The sequence below is a fragment of the Suricata suricatta genome, chromosome 5 (assembly GCF_006229205.1).
Source record: "Suricata suricatta isolate VVHF042 chromosome 5, meerkat_22Aug2017_6uvM2_HiC, whole genome shotgun sequence".
NCBI lineage: Eukaryota > Metazoa > Chordata > Mammalia > Carnivora > Herpestidae > Suricata > Suricata suricatta.
Window position 1 is genome coordinate 68,329,583 of NC_043704.1, and position 21,159 is coordinate 68,350,741.

At 35.8% G+C, this 21,159-nt stretch overlaps 1 protein-coding gene across 4 annotated transcripts in view; it reads left to right on the forward strand.

The window, feature by feature from the left end:
* The window catches only part of SEC22A (SEC22 homolog A, vesicle trafficking protein), an 88,002-nt gene that overhangs the window by 9,093 nt on the left and 57,750 nt on the right, over positions 1–21,159 (forward strand). For all 4 annotated transcript variants that reach the window (XM_029939454.1, XM_029939458.1, XM_029939455.1 and 1 more), the window contains exons 3-4: positions 10,918–11,081; positions 12,205–12,399. In XM_029939454.1, coding sequence (XP_029795314.1) covers positions 10,918–11,081; positions 12,205–12,399 — 359 coding nt within the window. The remainder of the gene's footprint in view (positions 1–10,917; positions 11,082–12,204; positions 12,400–21,159) is intronic.

The window sequence follows — 21,159 nt, forward strand, 5'->3', positions numbered from 1 at the left end:
CAGGCTACAGTGTCCATAGTGTAAGAACATTGCTCTTCGTGTTACTGAGACCTGATGTATGTAAAGAGGGACAGCATTTGGATAGCATTCTTCCAGTAGCCATAACAATGAGCTTATGATTTTTCTTATAATATTCCTCAGTGTAAGCAAATGATGTAATGCAAAAAGCAATTTTATGAGAGAGCTTACGAGTGAGATGAATCGGTGGTGGTCTGATCTGGCCTGATCTAAGAATACAATTTTGAAACGTCGAAAGGAATAGATTACATGGCTTTCAGAACCCCACATAGAAAAGCCTCTCTGCACATTATTTTTAAATAATAAACCAAGTTTTTAAAAAGGATTGAACAACAGAGAAGTTTAGTTCTAGCTCTTGACAAGAACCTGGATTTTACGTATTTTCTATCATTGATTAGAGGACTTGTTCGTTGTTTTCTAGTTTATTGGGGTTTTCATGCTATATGACAATATGTTTAGACTGAATTATAAAATTGGGAGTTTATATATTATCTGAGTTATTGAAAATTCTCTTGTGACACCTCTTTTTCTAACCACCCATGAGCTTGCCAGATAAAACTCACAGGTTTGCAGTTACAGCATCTTAGCATGGCCTGAAACTGGCCTTGGCTGCCTGTCTGCCTCGTCAAAGCCCAGCTTATACCCTCCTTTTTCTTGAATCCCCTTCCTTGCTACTATTTCATTTCTCTCATGATGAGTCCCTTCATTGATTGCCTGTATAACTTGTTTGACGTCCTTATCATTTATATTTTTCATATTTTAAATTTATTTTAAAGTTTCTATATCCTTTCTGTATAGTTAGATAGATAATTCACTGACATACTTGATCTGTTAGGCTTATAAATGATTCCTTAGCTTTGTGGTTTTCAAATGAGTGTAGAAATTGAGGTGCTCTTTGCAGAATACCACTGAGAACCAAAACATAGTAGTTAAGTATGTAATTATATGCTAAATCACATGGCACCTCACACTGGATTCTAGTTCAGTAGGTTGAGGAAGACCATAGGGTTTGAGAACAAAATTAGAATAGCATTTTAAAGTTAAGAAAATCCTCCCCTCCTCTGCATTAGGAAAATGATGAACTTTATCACGTTGTAGTGGCTGAATACTCGAGTTCAGCCGATGGAGCCCATTCTGTGGAGCTTCTGCTGGCACAGTGCCTTGCACATGAGATACGAGCTGCTGAAGGAGGAGTGGTGGTCTTGGGAGTATGGGAGTGTTCCGAGTGCCATAGACTTACATCTTCATTTTCTCTAAATACTTCCATGTGGCTTGATTGGTGGGTAGTGGAGGGGGCACATAATCCAGTTTTGTGATTTCTTCTCATAGTCCAGTTGAATCTTTGAACAACACGGGTTTGAACTGCACAGGTCCATTTATAAGCTAATTGTTTTGAATAAGTACAGTATAGTACTATAAATGTATTTTCTCTTATGATTAAAAAAATTTTTTTAATGTTTATTTTTGAGAGAAAGAGCATGGGTGAGGTAGGAAGGAGCAGAGAGAGAGGGAGCCACAGAATCTGAAGCAGGCTCTAGGCTCTGAGCTGTCAGCACAGAGCCCAATGTGGGGCTTGAACCCATGAACCGTGAGATCACTACCTGAACTGAAGTTAGATGCTTAACCGACTGAGCCATTTAGGCGCCCGTGTTAAGATTTTTTAAATAACATTTTCTTTTCCCACATCTATTGTATGAATATAGTATATAATACATATAACATACAAAATATGTGTTAATTCTGTTATTGGTAAGGCTTTCAGTCAATAGTAGGCTATTAGTAGTCAAGTTTTGGGGGAGTCAGAAGGCATGCTGATTTTTGACCGTGTGGGACGTTGGCATCCCTAACCCCAACATCGTTCAGGGTCTGATGGCACAGTTCTCTCTGTGTAAAACTTTAAGGAATTTATCTGTTTCATAAGCTGAAGGAAATTTTCCTTAAATTGTCATAAATGTTTAATATATAAACCTATGTCAGAACTTAGGAAACAATAATAACCAAAGCAATAATTATGAACCATATGAAATTAAGTTGTGTCATATGGGATCTTAAAATTTTGAGATTGATTTTGGGGGTTTCAAAAATCATAGTTCTACATTTTGAGATCCCTTTACACATTAAGATATTCATCTTATGAAAATGCAAACCGCTTTTGGAGGTCAGTCATACTCTACTGTGAATTTTAGTGTGAGAAGTAGAATTTTAGTCCTGTCACTGAATTCTTTTGAAATCTGATAATGTCTGTGAGCCTTATAGGCTCTCTCTTGACCTGAGTCTTTATTTTCTCTGTATTTGTCTACAAACTACTATCTCCAGCTGGGAATGCTGTTTTAGGCTTACCTGCCTTTCGTTTTTAGTTTCTGGCAGTGCTTTTCTTTTACTCTTTGGTGCTATTTTCTGATTACAGGAGTAACAACTTCAACAATGACCTAGTTATTAAGTACCTGCAGTTGCCAAGCACTTTTCTTATGTTATCATTCAGTTTTGCGGCAACTCTTTCACATTGTCGAGGGCAGACACACAACTCATACTAGCTTAAGCAAACAAAGCATTCTGTGAAGGATAGGTTGGCTTCTGAGTTAGATGGAGCCAGGGACTCGTGTTATTATCAGGAATATTTCTCTCAGTCCTTCCCTGTCTCTCCTTTTGCAGATAGGTATTCTCCATGTATTGGAAAACACTTTACTGGCAGCTGTAGGCATACTTCATTTCAGCTGAGCCAGCCCTGTCCCTCCATGTTTAAGGAAAGGACTTTATTAGCCTTGCTGTGTTGTGGCCCATTTCTGGAATAGCATTGTGGTCAGAGGGCTGAAATACTCTTGGTTAGATCCTGGATCACATGTCTCCCCTTTGGATGAGTAACTTTACCAAAGTCCTATAGAACAGGTAGTAGTGCTGGAGAGAATTCCCCACAGGGAAGAAGAGAAGGACTGTTGGACAGATAGCCATTGTAGTTCTGCCACCCCATTTTTACAGATGAGGAAACTGAGACTCACAGACCAAGGAAACTTATTCACAGTCAGAAAGCTAATAAATGGTATATCTGAACCATAGTCTTTAAAAAATTTTTCTTTTAATGTTTATTTATTTTTGAGAGAGAGACACACAGAGCATGACCGGGAGAAGGGTCACAGAGAGAGGGAGACACAGACGCAGGCTCCAGGCTCTGAGCCGTCAGCACAGAGCCCGATGTGGAACTTGAACCCATGAACTGGGAGATCATGACCTGAGCTGAAGTTAGCCGCTTAACCAACTGAACCACCCAGGCGCCCCATGAACCATAGTCTTTTATCTTCAGCATTCACATTATGTTATACTCTGGTAAAAGAGTTGCCGCCCTTTACCTTCAACCTCTCTCTTTACAAGGTGTATGTGTAATTCTAATTCTTTTTACTTTTTATGGAGAGAAAAATTAACTAGAGAAGAGAAGCAAGTGAAACTTATCCCCCCCCCCCTCCTTTTTGGTTGAGAAATAATGAGGAATAGAGTATGTGTGAAGTCTAAAACTGATGAGACATGGGGCATCTGGGTAGTTCAGTCAGTTAAGTGTCTGGCTTTTGATTTTTGCTCAGGTTGTGATCTTGTGGTTTTTAAGATCAAGCCCCATGTTGGCCTCTTCACTGATGGTGTGGAGCCTGCTTAGGATTCTCTCTCTCCTCTCTCTTTCCCCTTCCCTGCTTGTGCTTTCTCTCTCTCAAAATAAATAAAACAAACATTTAAAAAACTGATGGGACAGCATTGCCTTGTTGGAGGCTAGATGTTTGGTGGGGAGGGGTACAGCAGGGACATGTAACCTACTAGTTGCTACCAGAACACTTTGGAGAAGATAACCTATGTATCCTGCTTTTCTGTTTTGTCTCATTACTAGTGTCATATTTTCTATTGTATGTTACATACAACATACATATGAAATCTACAGCTTTTCAGCCCCGTATACGTTAAATAGGCTCTTATGAGCTGGTTTTGGAACCTCATTTCTCTTACAATACTGTTTTTGTGGGAAAATGAGTTCTAGGTGCAATAAAGTTTTGGGATACCACTGAGAGGTAAATGAGGGATTACCAGTGATTATCTTACAAAGTCAAGATTTCATTCTCTGTGGTGTGAAGGTGTTAGAGTTAGTGGGAAAGGGTGATCAAGAGATAAACTCTGCGGAAAAGAAAATGAAATGAGGGACTTCATAGGCAGATTTGCTTGCTCTCTGTTTTATCCAAGGTTTGGAGAGTGTAATCACCTTTGCCCACTTAAAATTCTCTGATTCTCATTTTGCTTACTGTTATAAGTTACTATCACTTGGGATACTGCATATTAATAAATATTTTCTTATATAATGAGATTAAAATTAGTGACTAAATGGGTCTTTAAAATTTTTTTTAATGTTTATTTTTGGGAGACAGAGACAGAGCATAAATGGGAGAGGTATAGAGAGAGGGAGACACAGAATCTGAAGCAGGCTCCAGGCTCTGAGCCCAAGGCAGGGCTCGAACCCACAAGCTGTGAGATCATGAGCTGAGCCGAAGTTGGACACTTAACCGACTGAACCACCCAGGGGCCCCTAAATGTGTCTTTTATTCATTGGATAATGTATTCATAATTTAGCTCTTCACCAGTGGAGGGTATTTGAAAGTTGGCCACATAAGAGAGGTATAAGTGAGAAAAGTTCCTGGTAGAATGCTGCCCATGTGGGACTCTCAGTGTTACTGAGTTCTCTTTCTGGTTCTTGTCTCTCTGCTCTAATTATTATATTTAAAAGTTTAAATGCTTTATTTTAGGGAATGGAATTCAGTGTGGAAGGTTCTGTTTCAAAGATAATTTTCTTGGGATACCTGGCTGGCTGAGTCGGTAGAGCATGCAACTCATGATCTTGGGGCTATGAATACAACCCCCATGTTGGGTGTAGAGATTACTTGAAAAAAATATATAAACTTAAAAAAAATGATATTTTTACACTTAGCAATTTTAACAGATTAGAGATGGCATGTCCTTCTGGAGAACTTTTCTTCACCCTTGAAAGCTATTTACAGGGCAAATGAGGCTACAAGGGATTGACAGAATTTCTATGTGTAATGGTACAGTTATAGAACATACCATTATATATAATGCAGATGTTAATTATTACTGTCTCAATTTATTAATAGTTTGCTGTATACATTGTCATTTAGCATGCTATAAAATACAGTTTTGTTTTATTGTTTTGTGTGTTGTTGTTTTAAGTACATTCGCAGCTTTCCAAGTGCCTGGCAGGCAGAGATTTGGTCTTTGAAGTCGGAGCCCATAGAGTAGAATGCTAGACATATGCATGCAAGGTGCTTTGTTATTTGCTGTTGGGAAGACCATTGCTTTCACTAATTGTTTAGTTTGGTACAGTAGGCCACAGTTGTCCTAATAATGTCAGTGTTTCACTGGTGATGTGTAAAATTTCTTTGACAGTTCATAAATAAAATCAGATACTAGAAAATGCTTAATGTTTAAAACTACTTATTTTATTGGATTTTAGAAATCACTTGAGGTATAGTATATGTGCTAGAGGGAGGAACCAAAGATGTAATGAGGATGGATAAATTCTTGGCCAGAAGAAAGACAGTAGCTCTTAAGACCAAACTCCCTTGGTACCAAAGCCCAGAAGTAGAAGGGAAGTAAAAAAGAAATTAGAGCAAAGTAGGACAAAAACAATGATGACTTAAAAATTGTGCTCAGGAATGGAGAAAGGAAAATGTTTGGTGTGTGTGTGTGTGTGTGTGTGTGTGTGTGTGTGTGTGTGTTAGTAATGTTCATGATAAAAGGAGAGTAGACCTATCTAACAGATATGTATGGCCATCTGTAGTTGAGTGATTCTGCATCATGTCTGAGAACATCTCTGTCTTTAAAGTTGGAGGATGTTGAAAATTCACTGACCTAAACCCTAAAGCCTTCTTGGAACACTGACTGCAAGAGGACGTGAAGTTGTACACTGTTCTGTAAAATTTAGTCAAGTAGTTATTGAGCTTCTGCTTTATGTAGATACTTTGTGTAGATATGTCTGGACTGTACAATTATATGTGCACAATATGTTCAATAAATTAGTGTATAAATGAGTAACTGAATGATGTCATCTTTGCACTCATGTATACACTAATGTATTTAACACTTATTATATCATAGACACCAAATATTCTAGTTGCTAAGAATACAGTGGTGAACCCTAGAGAAATTTTACGGAGCATGGATATTAATGAAAGAGATTACAACAAATAAACATATCAATATCTCTTTACAAACTGGGTTAGTTACATGAAGAAAAATAACAGCTGCTATCTTACAACCATAGGGGTGGGATCAATTTAGATTGTGTGCTCTGGGAGGGTGTTTAAGTCCAAGAAGGATGAATAGGCTTAACCATGTCAGAACTGGAGCCATGATAGAGCCGTGGTTGGGTTAGGAGCACTGCAACAGGCAAGACTGAATTCATGAAATTTCTAGGTTGGAAGTTGGAGGACTGGAAGTAAGTTGGTATCCCTTGGATCTGAAATAACTGTGTGGCTGGAATGCAGAAAGGGAGGGGTAGAGTTGCACAGGAAGTAGAAAAGTTGGCAGGACTTTCTGAATATCCTTGTAATACAAGTTCCCAAATCCTCAGGATTCATTACTCTTAATTGGGGGGGGGGGGGAATAGAGATTGATTTGTAGCTTGAAAACATGGAAGAGAAGTTGGTGAATTGGCACATAATTGGTTTATCTGGAACGTAGGGAAGTTGGTGTTGCATTGGGAAAGAATGTAGGCTTTGGAGGTAGAACTAAGTTTGTCCCTGCTGTGCTTCTTAATGGTTGTTGTGGCCCTGGGTAAGCTACTAACCATCTCTGAGCCTCTGTTTCTTCATCTGTAAAATGGAGATAGTAATGTCTATTTACTGTGAGAATGAAATTAAATAAAATACATATGTAAAGCACTTAGCAAAGGTCTTGGTTCAGACTAAATGGTCAGTAAACTGTATCTGCTGCTGTTACTGTTACTACTACTCTTCTTTCTCCTCAAGCCAGAAAGGCAACAGCCAGATTGTTTATAAAATGTGAGTTAAATGAACCTAATGGACATACTAAAGCTTGCACAAACTGGCATGCCTGTAGTCACTTTAGACTATTTTATATGAGGAGTTCTCTGTGAAACAGTAGGAGTCTTTGGGTTTGTCCCCATGATGGTTGAAAAAGCCAGAAGTCTTTTGATAACAGAAGACTTGTATGTACTGTTGGAAAACTGGCTTTGCATTTCAAAGAAACACAATAATGTAAAAGTAAATTGACTGTGAAAAGCCATAATATTATAGAGCACTTTGTAGCCTTTTCAGAAAATATCCTATAATTATAGTAAAATAAAAGCTTGGGAAGAAAGACTGTCTGAAAATGCTGACATATAATCTTAAAAATAGAGGCCTGCTTTTATTTCACAAATAATTCTCTAGTTAGTGCAAGCCAGAGAAACCGTTTGGGATAAACTGTCATGTATGTGTCTGTGGTTCACTTTATTATTAATATGGAACTACAGTAAAATTTTACCATAATACAAAAAAATGAAGTCCTATTTTTGGAAGATAATGAAACAATTCTTAGTTAAGTACTTGGGTGTTCTGAGTGTGTGGAAGCCAATCTCCATTGTGTTTTATCTCAATTTAGGTTACTGGGGCATATATTTGAATGCTAATGACATGTCAAAGAATTTTTATAATGATAGTAAAGGTGTTACGGGAAGAAAAAATTGCTTGAGAAAAACATGCTTTGTCCTTTGATTTAGTTATTAATTTTATAGAAAAATGCAATGTATATGGCTAAGCTTTTTTGACTGATCCATAAGAAGAGATACATTTTAATTTTTGAACATTATCTGTATACAAATAGGAAAGTAAAAAGTTTTATGAAGCAATGTGCCTTCCAGTTTTCTGTTATGTTCTGTTTCAATTTTGAAGAAAATATGTAAGTTTACTACACTCATTTTATGACCTTTTAACAGTCAGAAGTTGCAGTTTGTTTTATTTATTTTTTTTTAATTTTTTTTGTTTTATTTGTTTTTGATACTGAGAGAGACAGAGCATGAGAGGAGGAGGGGCAGAGAGAGAAGGAGACACAGAACTGGAAGCAGGCTCCAGGCTCTGAGCTAGCTGTCAGCACAGAGCCCGATGCGGGGCTCGAACCCACGACCATGAGATCTGACCTGAGCCGTAGCCGGAGGCTTAACCGACTGAGCCACCCAGGCGCCCCCAGAAGTTGCAGTTTGAAATACGTTGCATCAAATGATGGTACTAAGTGAACTTCAGAAGGGAATTCCAGGTTCTTCCGGAAGCATCAGATGAGCACAATTTTTCCAGTTGTATATCCCATGCCATTAATCATAGATGATTACTAGGTGCCAGCGCCACATCATTTGGCTGCATGGGATGGTCTTTTAAGAGAGAAGAGGAAGGAGGGGGACAGGGAGGAAGCTGTATATGCACCAACTCTCACTGAAGGATACTTAAGAATTTAATAATAATATGAATTGGCACCACCTGGCTGATAGTTGGTGGAACATGGGGCTCTTGGTATTTGGAGTGTAGGTTTGAGCTTCATGTTGGTTGAGTGTGGAGATTACTTTAAAAAAAAAATCTTAAAAAAAAAAAAACCTGAATCGCTTGAGGGATAGAGAACTGGGTATCTTTGGGTGGAGGTAGTGATAAGACACTTTAGGTACTGTATTTCATTTTTCATTTTTAAAAAATTTGAGTCACTTGAATATATTTATCCTATAAATATAAATTTAAAATAAATATTTTTCTACCTTATTAGAGAAAAAAGAGGGTAGGACTCTTATATGGATCAGGGTTTGGCAGTAAGATTACTGTGATAGATTAACAGTGTCTTTCATAGACATGAGAGGGAGGTACAGCCTTTATGCTGTTTGCTGCCCCTGATCTAGATGAGTTACATTTTTAAAAACATTTTATTTATTTTTGAGAGAGAGAGAGAGAGAGAGACAGTGTGAGTGGGGGAGGGTCAGAGAGAGAGAGAGAGAGGGAGACACAGAATCAGAAGCAGGCTCCAGGGTGTGAGCTGTCAGCACAGAGCCTAACGCGGGGCTGGAACCCATGAACCGTGAGATTATGACCTGAGCTAAAGTCAGCCACTTAACTGACTGAGCCACCCAGGCGTCCCTAGACGAGTTACATTGAACAATACTATTAAAGAATATTTAAGTGACTCATAAGAAGGGTTAATTTGTGTCCCATTCTCTGCTTATTGTAGGGGGTTATACAGTTTAGAAATTTTTGTTTTCAGTAGAACATGGTTAATTTGAACATTGCAGTGCTTAAATTAGAAGTTTAAAAAATTTTTAACTTAGAATTTCAAACTTGCAGAAAAACTGTATAAATAAGAATACTACAAATAATACCTATTTCTAGATTTACCTGTTGTTAACATTTTACCCCATTTACTTTATTGGTTTTTTTTTTATCTGCCTACCTGTTTATCTGATTTATTTTTGTCTAAATCATTTGAGATAAACTTAAAATACCATATCCCTTTATTCCTAGCTTCTCCTAAGTGTATTTTCTAAGATTAGGGATATTCTCCTACTTAGCTATGGTACAGTTATCAGCTCTAGTAATATTGATACCACATTTTACTGCCTGTTGTCCATTTCTGTCAGCTAAAACAGCATGTCCCTTATAGCATTCTGTCCCCCGACCCGCCCACTCCTGCCCTGGTGCAGGATCCAGATTAGGGTTAGGTATTGCATGTAGTTGTGTCTTTTTAGCTTTTGATCAGAAACATTTACATAGCCCTTATTTCTTTTTTACAATATTGAGATTTTTAAAGACTACATTCCCCCCTTTTAAATAGAATTTTGATGTTCTTTCATGATTAGACTCAGATTATGCGTCCTTGGCTAGAATACTACATACTATATATGTGTGTATATATGTTACATATACATATACTACATATACTTATTTAATATTACATAGCTGATATGTCTTTCGAGGATATCATACCTGAAGGCACAGGTAGTCACTCTGCCCTCATTAGTAATGTTGGAATACTCAGTTAAGATGTTGTCTAGTTTCGGCTGTATAATATTTTCCCCTTGCAACAAATAAGCAATCAATGGGAAGACATTTTAAAACTGTGCAAAATTTCCTATTACTCACCAAAATTTCCCCCTAGATTCAGCGTTCATTGATTGTCCTTGCTTAATCTACTGTGTTGGTGCAAAAAGCTGATTTTTTCCAGGTCTCACACTACCTCCGCATTTACTGGTTGGTATTCAGCATTCTGCTCTAAGCAAGGTTCTCCTTTCTACCCTATTTATTTTCTTTGTTGTTGTTATAAACTCATAAATTACTCTTATTTCCTCCATGGTTCATAATTCATTATTATGTGAAGTAGAGCATTAGATTGTGGAGTCAGTGGATGACTTCAGAAGCTCAGTGACCACCCTGAAATTGTGTGCCAAGTTTTGTGTTGTGTGCACATCTGGGGAGAGTGTCCATAACTTTAATCAGAATCTTTAGAGTTCTTGATTTGAATAGTGTTAAGTTCCATTAAGTTGAATAGTTAAACCTTAAGCTATCTGTAACCCTTACATATTTGTATATTCTTCCCTCCCCACCCCCACTTTCTACCCCAATGTTATATAACTGAAGTGTTAGAATAATAGTGTGTGTCCATCTGTAGGTACATCCATTTTTTTTTTGTCTACTGTTTTTAACTGTAACTGAAAGTAGAACTATATTTTGGTTTCTTTTTTTTTTTTGCTAGAATATATAATAAATGTTAATATCTTCATTGCCACTGTAGCAGCAGTTTATGGTGTATAGAACCAGTCTTTTGAAGCAACAAATTACTTTGATTTAATTTGAGATTTTAAAACCAATGTTTTTTACACTGTAGTTTTATTAGCTCTCTGGGAGTGAGCTACATGATGTTGTGCACTGAAAATTACCCAAATGTTCTGGCCTTCTCTTTCCTGGATGAGCTTCAGAAGGAGTTCATTACTACTTATAACATGAGGAAGACAAATACTGCTGTCAGACCATACTGTTTCATTGAATTTGGTAAGGGCCTGATTTTTTTCCTTTTCATTATCTTGTCTCCATCCAATCATAAGCTCTTTTTCATATAACATTGGGGTCCAGGGGAAAACCTCAGAAAATTCTACTACCTTGTTTTTGATAGAATAATTTGACAGATGATCTATAAATTATGGCAACTTCTTCATTTAGGTGCCTAGTAGAAAAAATTGTGTTTGAACTGTGGAGGTGAATGTGATTATTGACATGTAGAATTAACCCCAGAGGACAGTTTCTCAATGAGAAATCCATAAGCCAGAGATTCAGAGTTCTGTGTTTATGTGATAATCTTTTATAGTCTGCTTAATGTAGAATGGAGGTTGGCAAACATTTGCTGGAAAGTACTAGATAGTACATATTTTAAGCTTCAAAGACCATATGGTCTCTGTCACAACTACTCAGCCCTGCCATTGTAACTTGAAAGCAGCCATAGGCAATGCATAAATGAATGAGTATAGTTATATTCCAATAAAACTTTATTTACATAAACAGCAATCTTCATTTGGCCTTTGGGAATTAGTTTACTTGACTCCTGATGTAGGAGGAAAAGAAGTAAAACGACTTGTAAATATGAAAGTAAAATTGGAAGATATTTAGAAAATGTCTTTTATTAAATTTATTCTTCAAAACATACATTCTACTGGTGTAAGCAGTAAATAAGAAAACATGTTTGCAAGAACATACAATTTGCAGTGTATGTTCTTATGTAATTATAATTGATAAATACTGATAAACTTAATATTTTATGAGATATGAATCCCGATAGAAATTAAGACTGATTTAAAATTAAAGCTGTTTTTTTTTTTTGTAAAAATTTAATTCCTTGAAGTAGATATAATAGTAGAAATGGACTCACGGTCATTATTTTAAATCCTTATTTTATTTATAATTATTAATTTATAGAGTATAATTTCTAGAGTGAAAAACAGATGACCCCATGATATATTAGCCATTAAACACAAATAATATTAGAATATTTTGTGACAAACAATAGTTTTGGATAACTAAACGATTTATCTGCAGAATTTACTCCATAAACATCACACCCTCACACACTTTATCTAATAAACAAATGACTGCAAGGAAATGTATTTTTTATTTTACATAGATAACTTCATTCAGAGGACCAGGCAACGATATAATAATCCCAGGTCTCTTTCAACAAAGATAAATCTGTCTGACATGCAGATGGAAATCAAGCTGAGGCCCCCTTATCAAATTTCCATGTGTGAACTGGGGTCAGCCAATGGAGTCACATCTGCATTTTCTGTTGACTATAAAGGTGCTGGTAAGATTTCTTCTGGTGAGTTATGGATCTCAATTATTTCATTAAAAAAACAAATAAGAATTGAATAACTCTTGAAAATGAATTACTTTATCCTAATATTTTAAAGCAAGTACTTAAGAGTATATAGACATTTAAAGTAATTCTTTTTCCCAGTGTTCTATATAGTCATCCACCAGACATGTGACTAATCAGGAAAGTACTTTTAAATAGCGATCTCAGAGGAACTCTTTGCTTAGGGAAATATTTAAGAATTTTTCTTGTTTTTAAAATACCTTATTAGAAAATTCTTCGGAGATGAATAATTGTAATATGTTTATATACATGTAAAGTGCTTTGCATTATGTCAAAATGAGTACATTCAAGGCCAGGTTTCTTGACTGTCACAGAAAATGGGATCATCTACTCAAACCTCCCCTCCCTAACAAGAAATACCATCCTCAACAGTTGTGACAGATTGAATCTTCTGCTTAAAAATGGAAACCTCATTGTTGTATAAGGTAGCATGTGCCATTGTTGAATTGCTTGTTTAAAAAATTCTTTATTATATTTTGAGCTAAAATCTGTTCCTTATAATACCGACCTATTGTCTAAGTTCTGTGACTTCTTCCTGCTCTTCAGCTATACTGGAATAGCACTCCAGATCAACTTCGTATATAATCAGTTTCCCTTAGCCTGCTGGCTGTGACTTTTTAAAACCTCCTCATCCTGGAAGCTTCCTCTGCATGTGCTTTAGTTGTTAATATTCTTCCAATGTGGCATTCAGGAATGAACACAACATTTCTTGGGCTGGTTAATACAAATTATGGGAGAAAGGGGGATGCCTATTTCACTAAAATCCAATCAGGAAACAAATAAGAAAACAGGTCAGTACCAATAACAAGCCCCAGGAGAGAGAAGGTGTTCAGAGTTGTTACAGTATGTTTTCCAAAATGTCCAATTTCCGACAAAAATTATAAGACATGCAGAGGAAGAAGAAAGTATAATACATATACTGGGGGTGGGGGGGAGAAGCAGGCAATAGAAACTGCCTGTGAGAGTGATCAGATGTCAGACTTAACAAAGACTTTGAAGTCGGCATTATAACTGTGTTCAAAGAACTAAGGGAAATTATGATTAAAGAAGTAAGGAAGGTATAACAATGATGTTGTATCAAATAGACGATATTGATAAAGAGATAAAAAATTTAAAGACAAAGAACCAGGAAGAATTTCTGAAATTGAACAGTACACCTGAAATAAAAACTTTACTAGTGGGGCTCAACTGTAGATTTGAACTGGCAGAAGAAAGAATTAGCAGACTTGAAGATAGATCAATAGAGATTAAGTAATCTAAAGAACAGAGAAAAAAGAATGAAGAAAAATGAACCTCAGGAAAATGTGGAGCACAGCATACCAACATATGCATGATGGGAGAACCAGAAGGAGAGGAGCGCAAAAACAGTATTTGAAGAAATAATGGCTAAAAAGTTTCCAAATTTACTCAAAAACATGCTCCTCCAGGAAGTTCAATGAGTTCCCCATAACCATGCAAGAAATCCACAAACAGATAAATTATATTAAAAATGCTGAAAGACCAGAGCACCTGGGTGGCTCAGTTGGTTAAGCGTCTGACTCTTGATTTCAATTTGGGTCATGATCTCATGGTTGTGAGATCAAGCCCGCCTCCACGCTTAACCTGGAGCATGCTTAAGACTCTCTCTCTCTCTCTCTCTCTCTCTCCCTCCCTCTCTCCCTCTCTCCCTCTCTCCCTCCCTCCCTCCCTCCCTCCCTCCCTCTCTCTCTCTCTCTCTCTCTCTCTCTGTCCCTCTCCTCTGCTCATCCTTTCCCTCCCTCTCTCTCTTTGTCTCTCAAAAAAAAAAAAAAATGCTGCAAGACCAAGACAGAGATCTTGAAAGCAGCAAGAGAAAAACAACTTGTCACTTACAAGGAACCCCTGACTTCTCAACAGAAACAGTGGAGATCAGAAAGTCATGGGACAAATGTTCAAAATACTCAAAGAGAAAAAAAACCCCTATCAGTCAAGAATCCTATAGATAGCAAAACTGTCTTTTGTTGTTTATTTATTGTTTTTGAGAGAGAGTGCACATGTGTGAGCAAGGGAGGGGCACAGAGAGAGGGTGAGAGAGAATCCCAAGCAAGCTCCATACTGTTAGCACAGAACCCGACCCAGGGCTCAGTCTCACGAACTGTGAAATCATGATCTGAGCTAAGATCAAGTTAGACGCTCAACTGACTGAGGCACCCAGGCACCCCAGCCAGCAAAGCCATCTTTCATAAATAAGGTGAGATGAGGACATTTGCACATAAGCAGAAGCTGAGAGACTTTTTGCTGGCATAATCACAAGAAATACTGAAGGAAGTTCTTCAGGCTGAAAGCAGATGATCTAGACAATAATATAAATCTACACCAAAACAAAAAAATATATCAAGGGGCAAGAGTAAAGGTAATTAAGAAAGACAGTTATTTTTCTTTTTTGTTGACTGATATAAAAAGCAATCATTTAAAACTGTATTTAAAAAGCAATCATTTAAAACTGTATTTAATACATTATCGAGCCTGTAACCTACAGAAACATATTTTTCATAACAGCACAGAGGAGGTGGATGAGAGCAGAGTTGCATTAGGCTAAGGAAATGACTCCAGATGATAATTTGAATCCACAGGAACAAATGAAGAAAGCCATAAGTGATAATAATTCATATTAGTAAAACTTATAAAAATATAATTACTGTCCTCAATTCTTTGAAAGACATAAAATTATGTAAAGTAATAACCATAACAATGTATTTTTGGGTTTGTAATGTTTATAATATATATGTCACAATACCACAAAAAGAGAAGAAAGGGGATGTTATATAACTCATTGAAATTAAGTTAGTATAAATATGAAGCTGTTTCTGATAAGATGTATATGATAAGTACTAATATAGCCACAAATCACTCAAAAAATAGTGAAAATCATAAAAGAAATTAAAGTAATGCAGCATAAAGTTGTACTTAGAGGAAATTTTGTAGCTATCAATACCTGTATTTTTAAAAAGGACTATCTCAAATGAATACTTTAACCATCTCTGCCTAAAGATACTGGAAAAAAGAAAAGCAAATTAAACCTAAAAGAAAGGGGAGGAAGGAAATAATAAAGATTGGAGCAGAAATGAAAATGAAATAGGAAAGAGAATAGGAAGAATCAATAAAACCAAAAACTGGTACTTTGAAATGATTAACAAAATTAACAAACTTTTAGCTAGACTGACCAAGAAAAAAGAAATTGCTGAAATTAGAAATGAAAAAGGACATTTCTATTAATCTTATAAAGGATTTTAAAGGAACATTGTGAACAGCTATATGCCAGTAAATTGGAGAACTTTGATTAAATGGACATATTTCTAGAAATACACTACTGAAACTCAAGAAGAAATAATCTGAGTAATTTAACAAGAATAGGGATTAAATTAGTAATAAGAAATTACTGACAAAGAAAACCGTAGGCTGAAATGGCTTCACTGGAGCTTTTTACCAAACAGTGTAATAATTAACCAATTCTTTACAAACTTTTCCAAAAAATAGAGCAGGAATACTTTTCAACCCATTCTGTGAGGCCTATATTATCCTAATCCAAAACCAGATAAAAATATTACAAGAGAAGAAAACTACAGACTAATATCTCTTATGGATATGGACAGCAGTCCTCAATAAAATGCTAGCAAACCAAATCCAGCAATATATAAAAATGACTATATACCATGACTAAGTTGGATTAATCCAGCATTGAAAGGTTGGTTTAACATCTGAAAATCAATTACTGTAATGTACAGTAGTAATAGAATAAAAAGCAAAAGCACATGATCATCTTAGTAGATTAAGAAAAAGCATTTGACAAAATGCAACAGCCTTTCATTATTAAAAATACTCAACAAACTAGGAATAGAAAGAAAGTGCTTCAACCTGATAAAAGGCATCTACAAAAAACCCACAGCTAAACTCACACTTAATGGTGAAAGACTGATGCTTTCTCCTAAGATCAGGAACAAGATAAGGATGTCTTCTATTCAACATGCTACTGGAGGTCCTAGACAGGGCAGTTAAGGAAGGAAAAGGGGAAAAAATACTTGATTGCAAAGGGAGAACTAAAATAACCCTTCATATATGACATCTTGAATATAAAAAGTCCTAAAGAAGCCACTGAGAAACTCTTAAAACCAGTGATTTTAGCATGATTGCAGGATACAAGATCAGTATGCAAAAATAAGCTGTATTCTGTATACTACTAATGAATAATCTGAAAATGAAATTAAGAAAATCTAAGCAATTCCTGGATGAAACAAGACAGATTATACTTTCTATTGTTTGCAATTTATTTTTTTTATTTTTTAAATGTTTTATTTATTTTTGATAGAGACAGAGCATGAGAGGGGGAGGGGCAGAGAGAGAAGGAGACACAGAACCAGAAGCAAGCTCCAGGCTCTGAGCTAGCTGTCAGCACAGAGCCTGACGCGGGACTCGAACCCACGAACGTGAGATCTGACCTGAGCCGAAGTTGAAGGCTTAACCGACTGAGCCACCCAGGTGCCCCATTGTTTGCAATTTAAAAGAAAGAAAATCCCTTACAATAAAACTACAAAACATAGAAATTAAAGAAAACCTAAGTTAATGGAAAGAGGTCCATGTTCATTGCTTAGAAGACAATATTGTTAAAAATGGCTGTACCTCTCCAGTTATTTATAGATTCAGTGAAATCTCTGAAAATTTTAGCTATCTTTTGGTAGAAATTGACAAGCTGATCCTAAAATTCACTTGGAAATACAAGGGACCAAAAAATAGTCAAAATAAGCTCAAAAAAGAACAAAATTGAAAGATTCACACTTCCAAACATACTATCAAGCTAGGTAATCAAGACTATGAAGTTCTGGTTTAAGGACAACAAAATACAGAAATAAACCCTTACTTTATGGTCAATTAATTTTTAACAAGAATGCCAGGACAGTGATGAAGAATATACTTTTCAACAGTTGATGCTGGGACAAGTGGATGTCCACATCTAAAAGAATGAAGTTGGACCCCTGCCTCACAAAATATATAAAAACTAACTGATAATGGATCAAAGACCTGAACAGCTAGAACTATAAACCTATTAGAAGAAAATATAGAAGTAAATTTTTGTGACTTTGTATTAGGCAATTTTTTTTTTAGATTTGACACCAAAAGTATGATGAAAAAAGAAAAAAGTAAGGTGGACTTCATCAAAGTTAAAATTTTTTTTCTTCAAAAGACACTGTCAATAAATTGAAAAGACATTTCACATTCAAATCATGTATCTTCTAAGGGATTTGTGTCCAGAATATTTAACACAACAATAAAAAGATAACAGTCCAATTTTAAAATGAGAAAAGGATTTGGATAGATATTTCTACAAATAAAAAGTGCAACTGGCTAATTAATACATGAAAAGATGCTCAACATTATTAGTCATAGTGCAATACAAATTAAAATGAAAAGAGATACCAATTCACACTCACTAGGATGGCTATACTTTAAAAAAGTAGTAACAAGCGTTAGCAAGGATGTGGAGAAACTGCAACTCTCCTATATTGCTAGTAGGATTGTGAGATGGTGAGCTGCTTTGGAAAATAGTTCGGAAGTTCTTCAAAAAGGTAAACATAGAATTATCACATGACCTCACAGGTATAGACCCCAGAGAGTTGAAAATATAAGTCTAGATAAAAATGTGTACATGAATATTTATAGCACTATTATTCATAGCACCCAAAAAGTTGACATATCTAAACATCTATCAGCTGATGAATGAATAAACAAAATATGACATAAGCATGCAACAGAATATTACGGAGTAAAAAAGGAATAAAGTATTGATGCATGGTACAACATGGATGAACCTTAAAAACATTATGCTAAGTGAAAGAAGCCAGATACAAAAGGCCACATATTATAGTTTTATTTATACAAAATGCCCAGAATAGACAAATCCATAGAGACAGAAAGTAACTTAGTGGTTGACAAGAGCTGGGAGGAGTACAGGAAAATAGGCAGTTACTACTAATGGTTAGATTTCTTTTTGGAGTGATGAGTATTGTGGAATTAGATAATGATTGCGCAATTCTGTAAATTACTAAAAACTTCTGGATTATATACTGCTAAAGGGTGAATTTTATTGTATTCAGATTATATTTCAATTTTTAAAATCTGTAGCAAACTAGAGAGTTACTACTTTGAAGACTTACACTTCCAGTCATGATGGAGTGAATTCAGACCAATAGTTCTACAGAATATATGTAGGAAAGCTGAGTGGAATGTTTATGTCCTATATAATATGGTTGGTCTAGTAAGATACAGAATTTAATTTAAAATACAATCTTCCTGAAGTCTTTGGAGATACAACAAGATTACTAAGAATTACTGGGATACAGAAGAAGGTGGAGGCCCAAGGAGGATGAGCTTAATGTTTGGAGCTACTTTTACCAACTCTAGAGGAACAGCTGACAGCCACCTAAGACTAGGGAGACAGGGATTAAACAGCAGGGCCCACCAAGCTGATGAACCTCACGAGCAACCCTCAAACTTTTGATTTGGACGTTGGATGTCAGCACTCTAGGAATATGGGTAGACAGGTGGATGAAGTAGACAGGTTTTTTTATTAAATCAGGACTGATGTTTAGTTTTGAATCATACTGATCTTCAAAATTGGATTTAGCAGATTCCACAGTGATGTGCTCCAAAGATCCTGGCAGAAGCAAACAGATACCTTTCCTAGAATAGTCACATAAGCTTCAAATTATATCTATAACAGTATTTTGAAAATAGAATGTTTGGTAAACAGTGAAGTAACCAGGCATAAATAACCAGGCACTTGGAGAGATTAGGCTGCATTAACATGAACTGTTACACACACACACACACACACACACACACACACACACACAGGGTCATGGAAGCCAGAGGACAACTTAATAATACCTTCTAAAGAATAAAAATAACTGCAAATGTGGAATTCTGTGCTTGACAAAAATATACTAAAACTATGAAGGGGCAAGAGTGGATATCCTTTCAGTGTTTCTGATCTTATCAATTTATATAAATGCTTTTTTATCAGGTTGAGAAAATTCCCTTATATTCCCAGTTTGATTAGTGGTTTATATCAGAAATGGAAGTTGTATTCTGTCAAATGCTTTGTCTACATTTATGAAATGGTTATATAATCTTTCTTTTTAAAGTCTTTATGTGGCAAATTATATTGGTTGCTTTTCAAATGTTGGACCAACCTTGCATTTTTGTGATAAACCCCACTTGATCATGATATATTATCATTTTTATATATTGTCAGATTCAATTTGCTAAAATTTTTTGAGTTTATTTTGAGAGAGAGAGAGAGAGAGAGAGAGAGAGAATGAGCAACTGGGGAGGGGCAAAGAGAGGAAGAGAGAGAATCCCAAGCAGGCTCTGCACTGTGTGATCAGAGCCCCACATGGACCTTGAATCCACAAACTGTGAGATCAGGACCTGAGCTGAAACCAAGAGTCAGGGGCTTAACCGACTCAGCCACCCAGGTGCTCCTCAATTTCCTAAAATTTTATTAAGATATTTTGGTGCCACAGTTTGCTAAGATATTTTACCTATATTTTCATGAGGGAATTGGTTTATGGTTTTCCTTTTTTGTAATTGTCTAGTTTTGCTATCAGGATAAAATTGACCTCAGAGTAAAGTGAGAGATATTCCCTCTTCAATTTTTTGGGAAAGGTTTCTGTAGAATTTTTATTTCTTCTTCTTTGTTCATTATATATAAAGACGCCTTTTGAGCCTCTGGTTTTCTTTGTGGGAAGGTTTTTAACTACAAGCCAATTTTTTTTTTTTTGATGGATGTAGGATTATTCAAGTTATTTGTTTCTCCTTAAGTGAGTTTTAGTAGTTTGTTTCTTTGAAGGAATCTGCCCATCTCATCATGCCAACTCTTTGGCATAAACTTAATATTCTCTTATTCCTGTAATGTCTGTAGAACTGTAGTGATATAACCATTCTTGTTGATGATGTTGGAAATCTTGTCTCTTGCATTTTTCTTCTAATCATTTGTATTAGAGTTTAGCATTTTTGATGTTCTTAAAACATCACCTTTTGGTTTCATTGACTCTATTTCATTGATTTTTAATCTGATCTTTATTACTTCCTATCTTCTGCCTACTTAGGGTTTAATTTGCTCTTCTGTTTCTAGGTTCTTAAGGTAGAAATTGAGGTTATTTTTTAGAAAGTTGAGGTTATTTTTTATTGGAGATATTTCTTTTCTAAGAGGCATTTAGTAGTTACTGTTCCCTCTAAATATTGTTTTAGCTATAGTCATAAATTTTAATATATTGTATTTTCATTTTCATTCTGTTGAAAATGATTTTTTATTTCTTTTTATTTCTTTTATGATCCATGGGTTATTTAGGAAAGTGTTATTAATTTTAAGTATTTAGAGCTTTTTCAGATATCTTTCATTTCTTAATTTCTAACTTCATTGTGATCACATAACAAATTTTGTATGATTTTAATCCCTTTAATTTATTGAGACTTATTTTGCTCCTTCAGAATGTGTTCTGTCTTGGCCATTTTTTAAAAATAGTTTATTGTCAAATTGGTTTCCATACAACACCCAGTGCTCTTCCCCGTAAGTGCCCTCCTCCATCACCACCACCTCTTTTCCCCCCTCCTTCCCCTTCAACCCTCAGTTTGTTTTCAGTATTCAGTAGTTTTTCAAGTTTTGCATCCCTCTCTCTCCCCAACTCT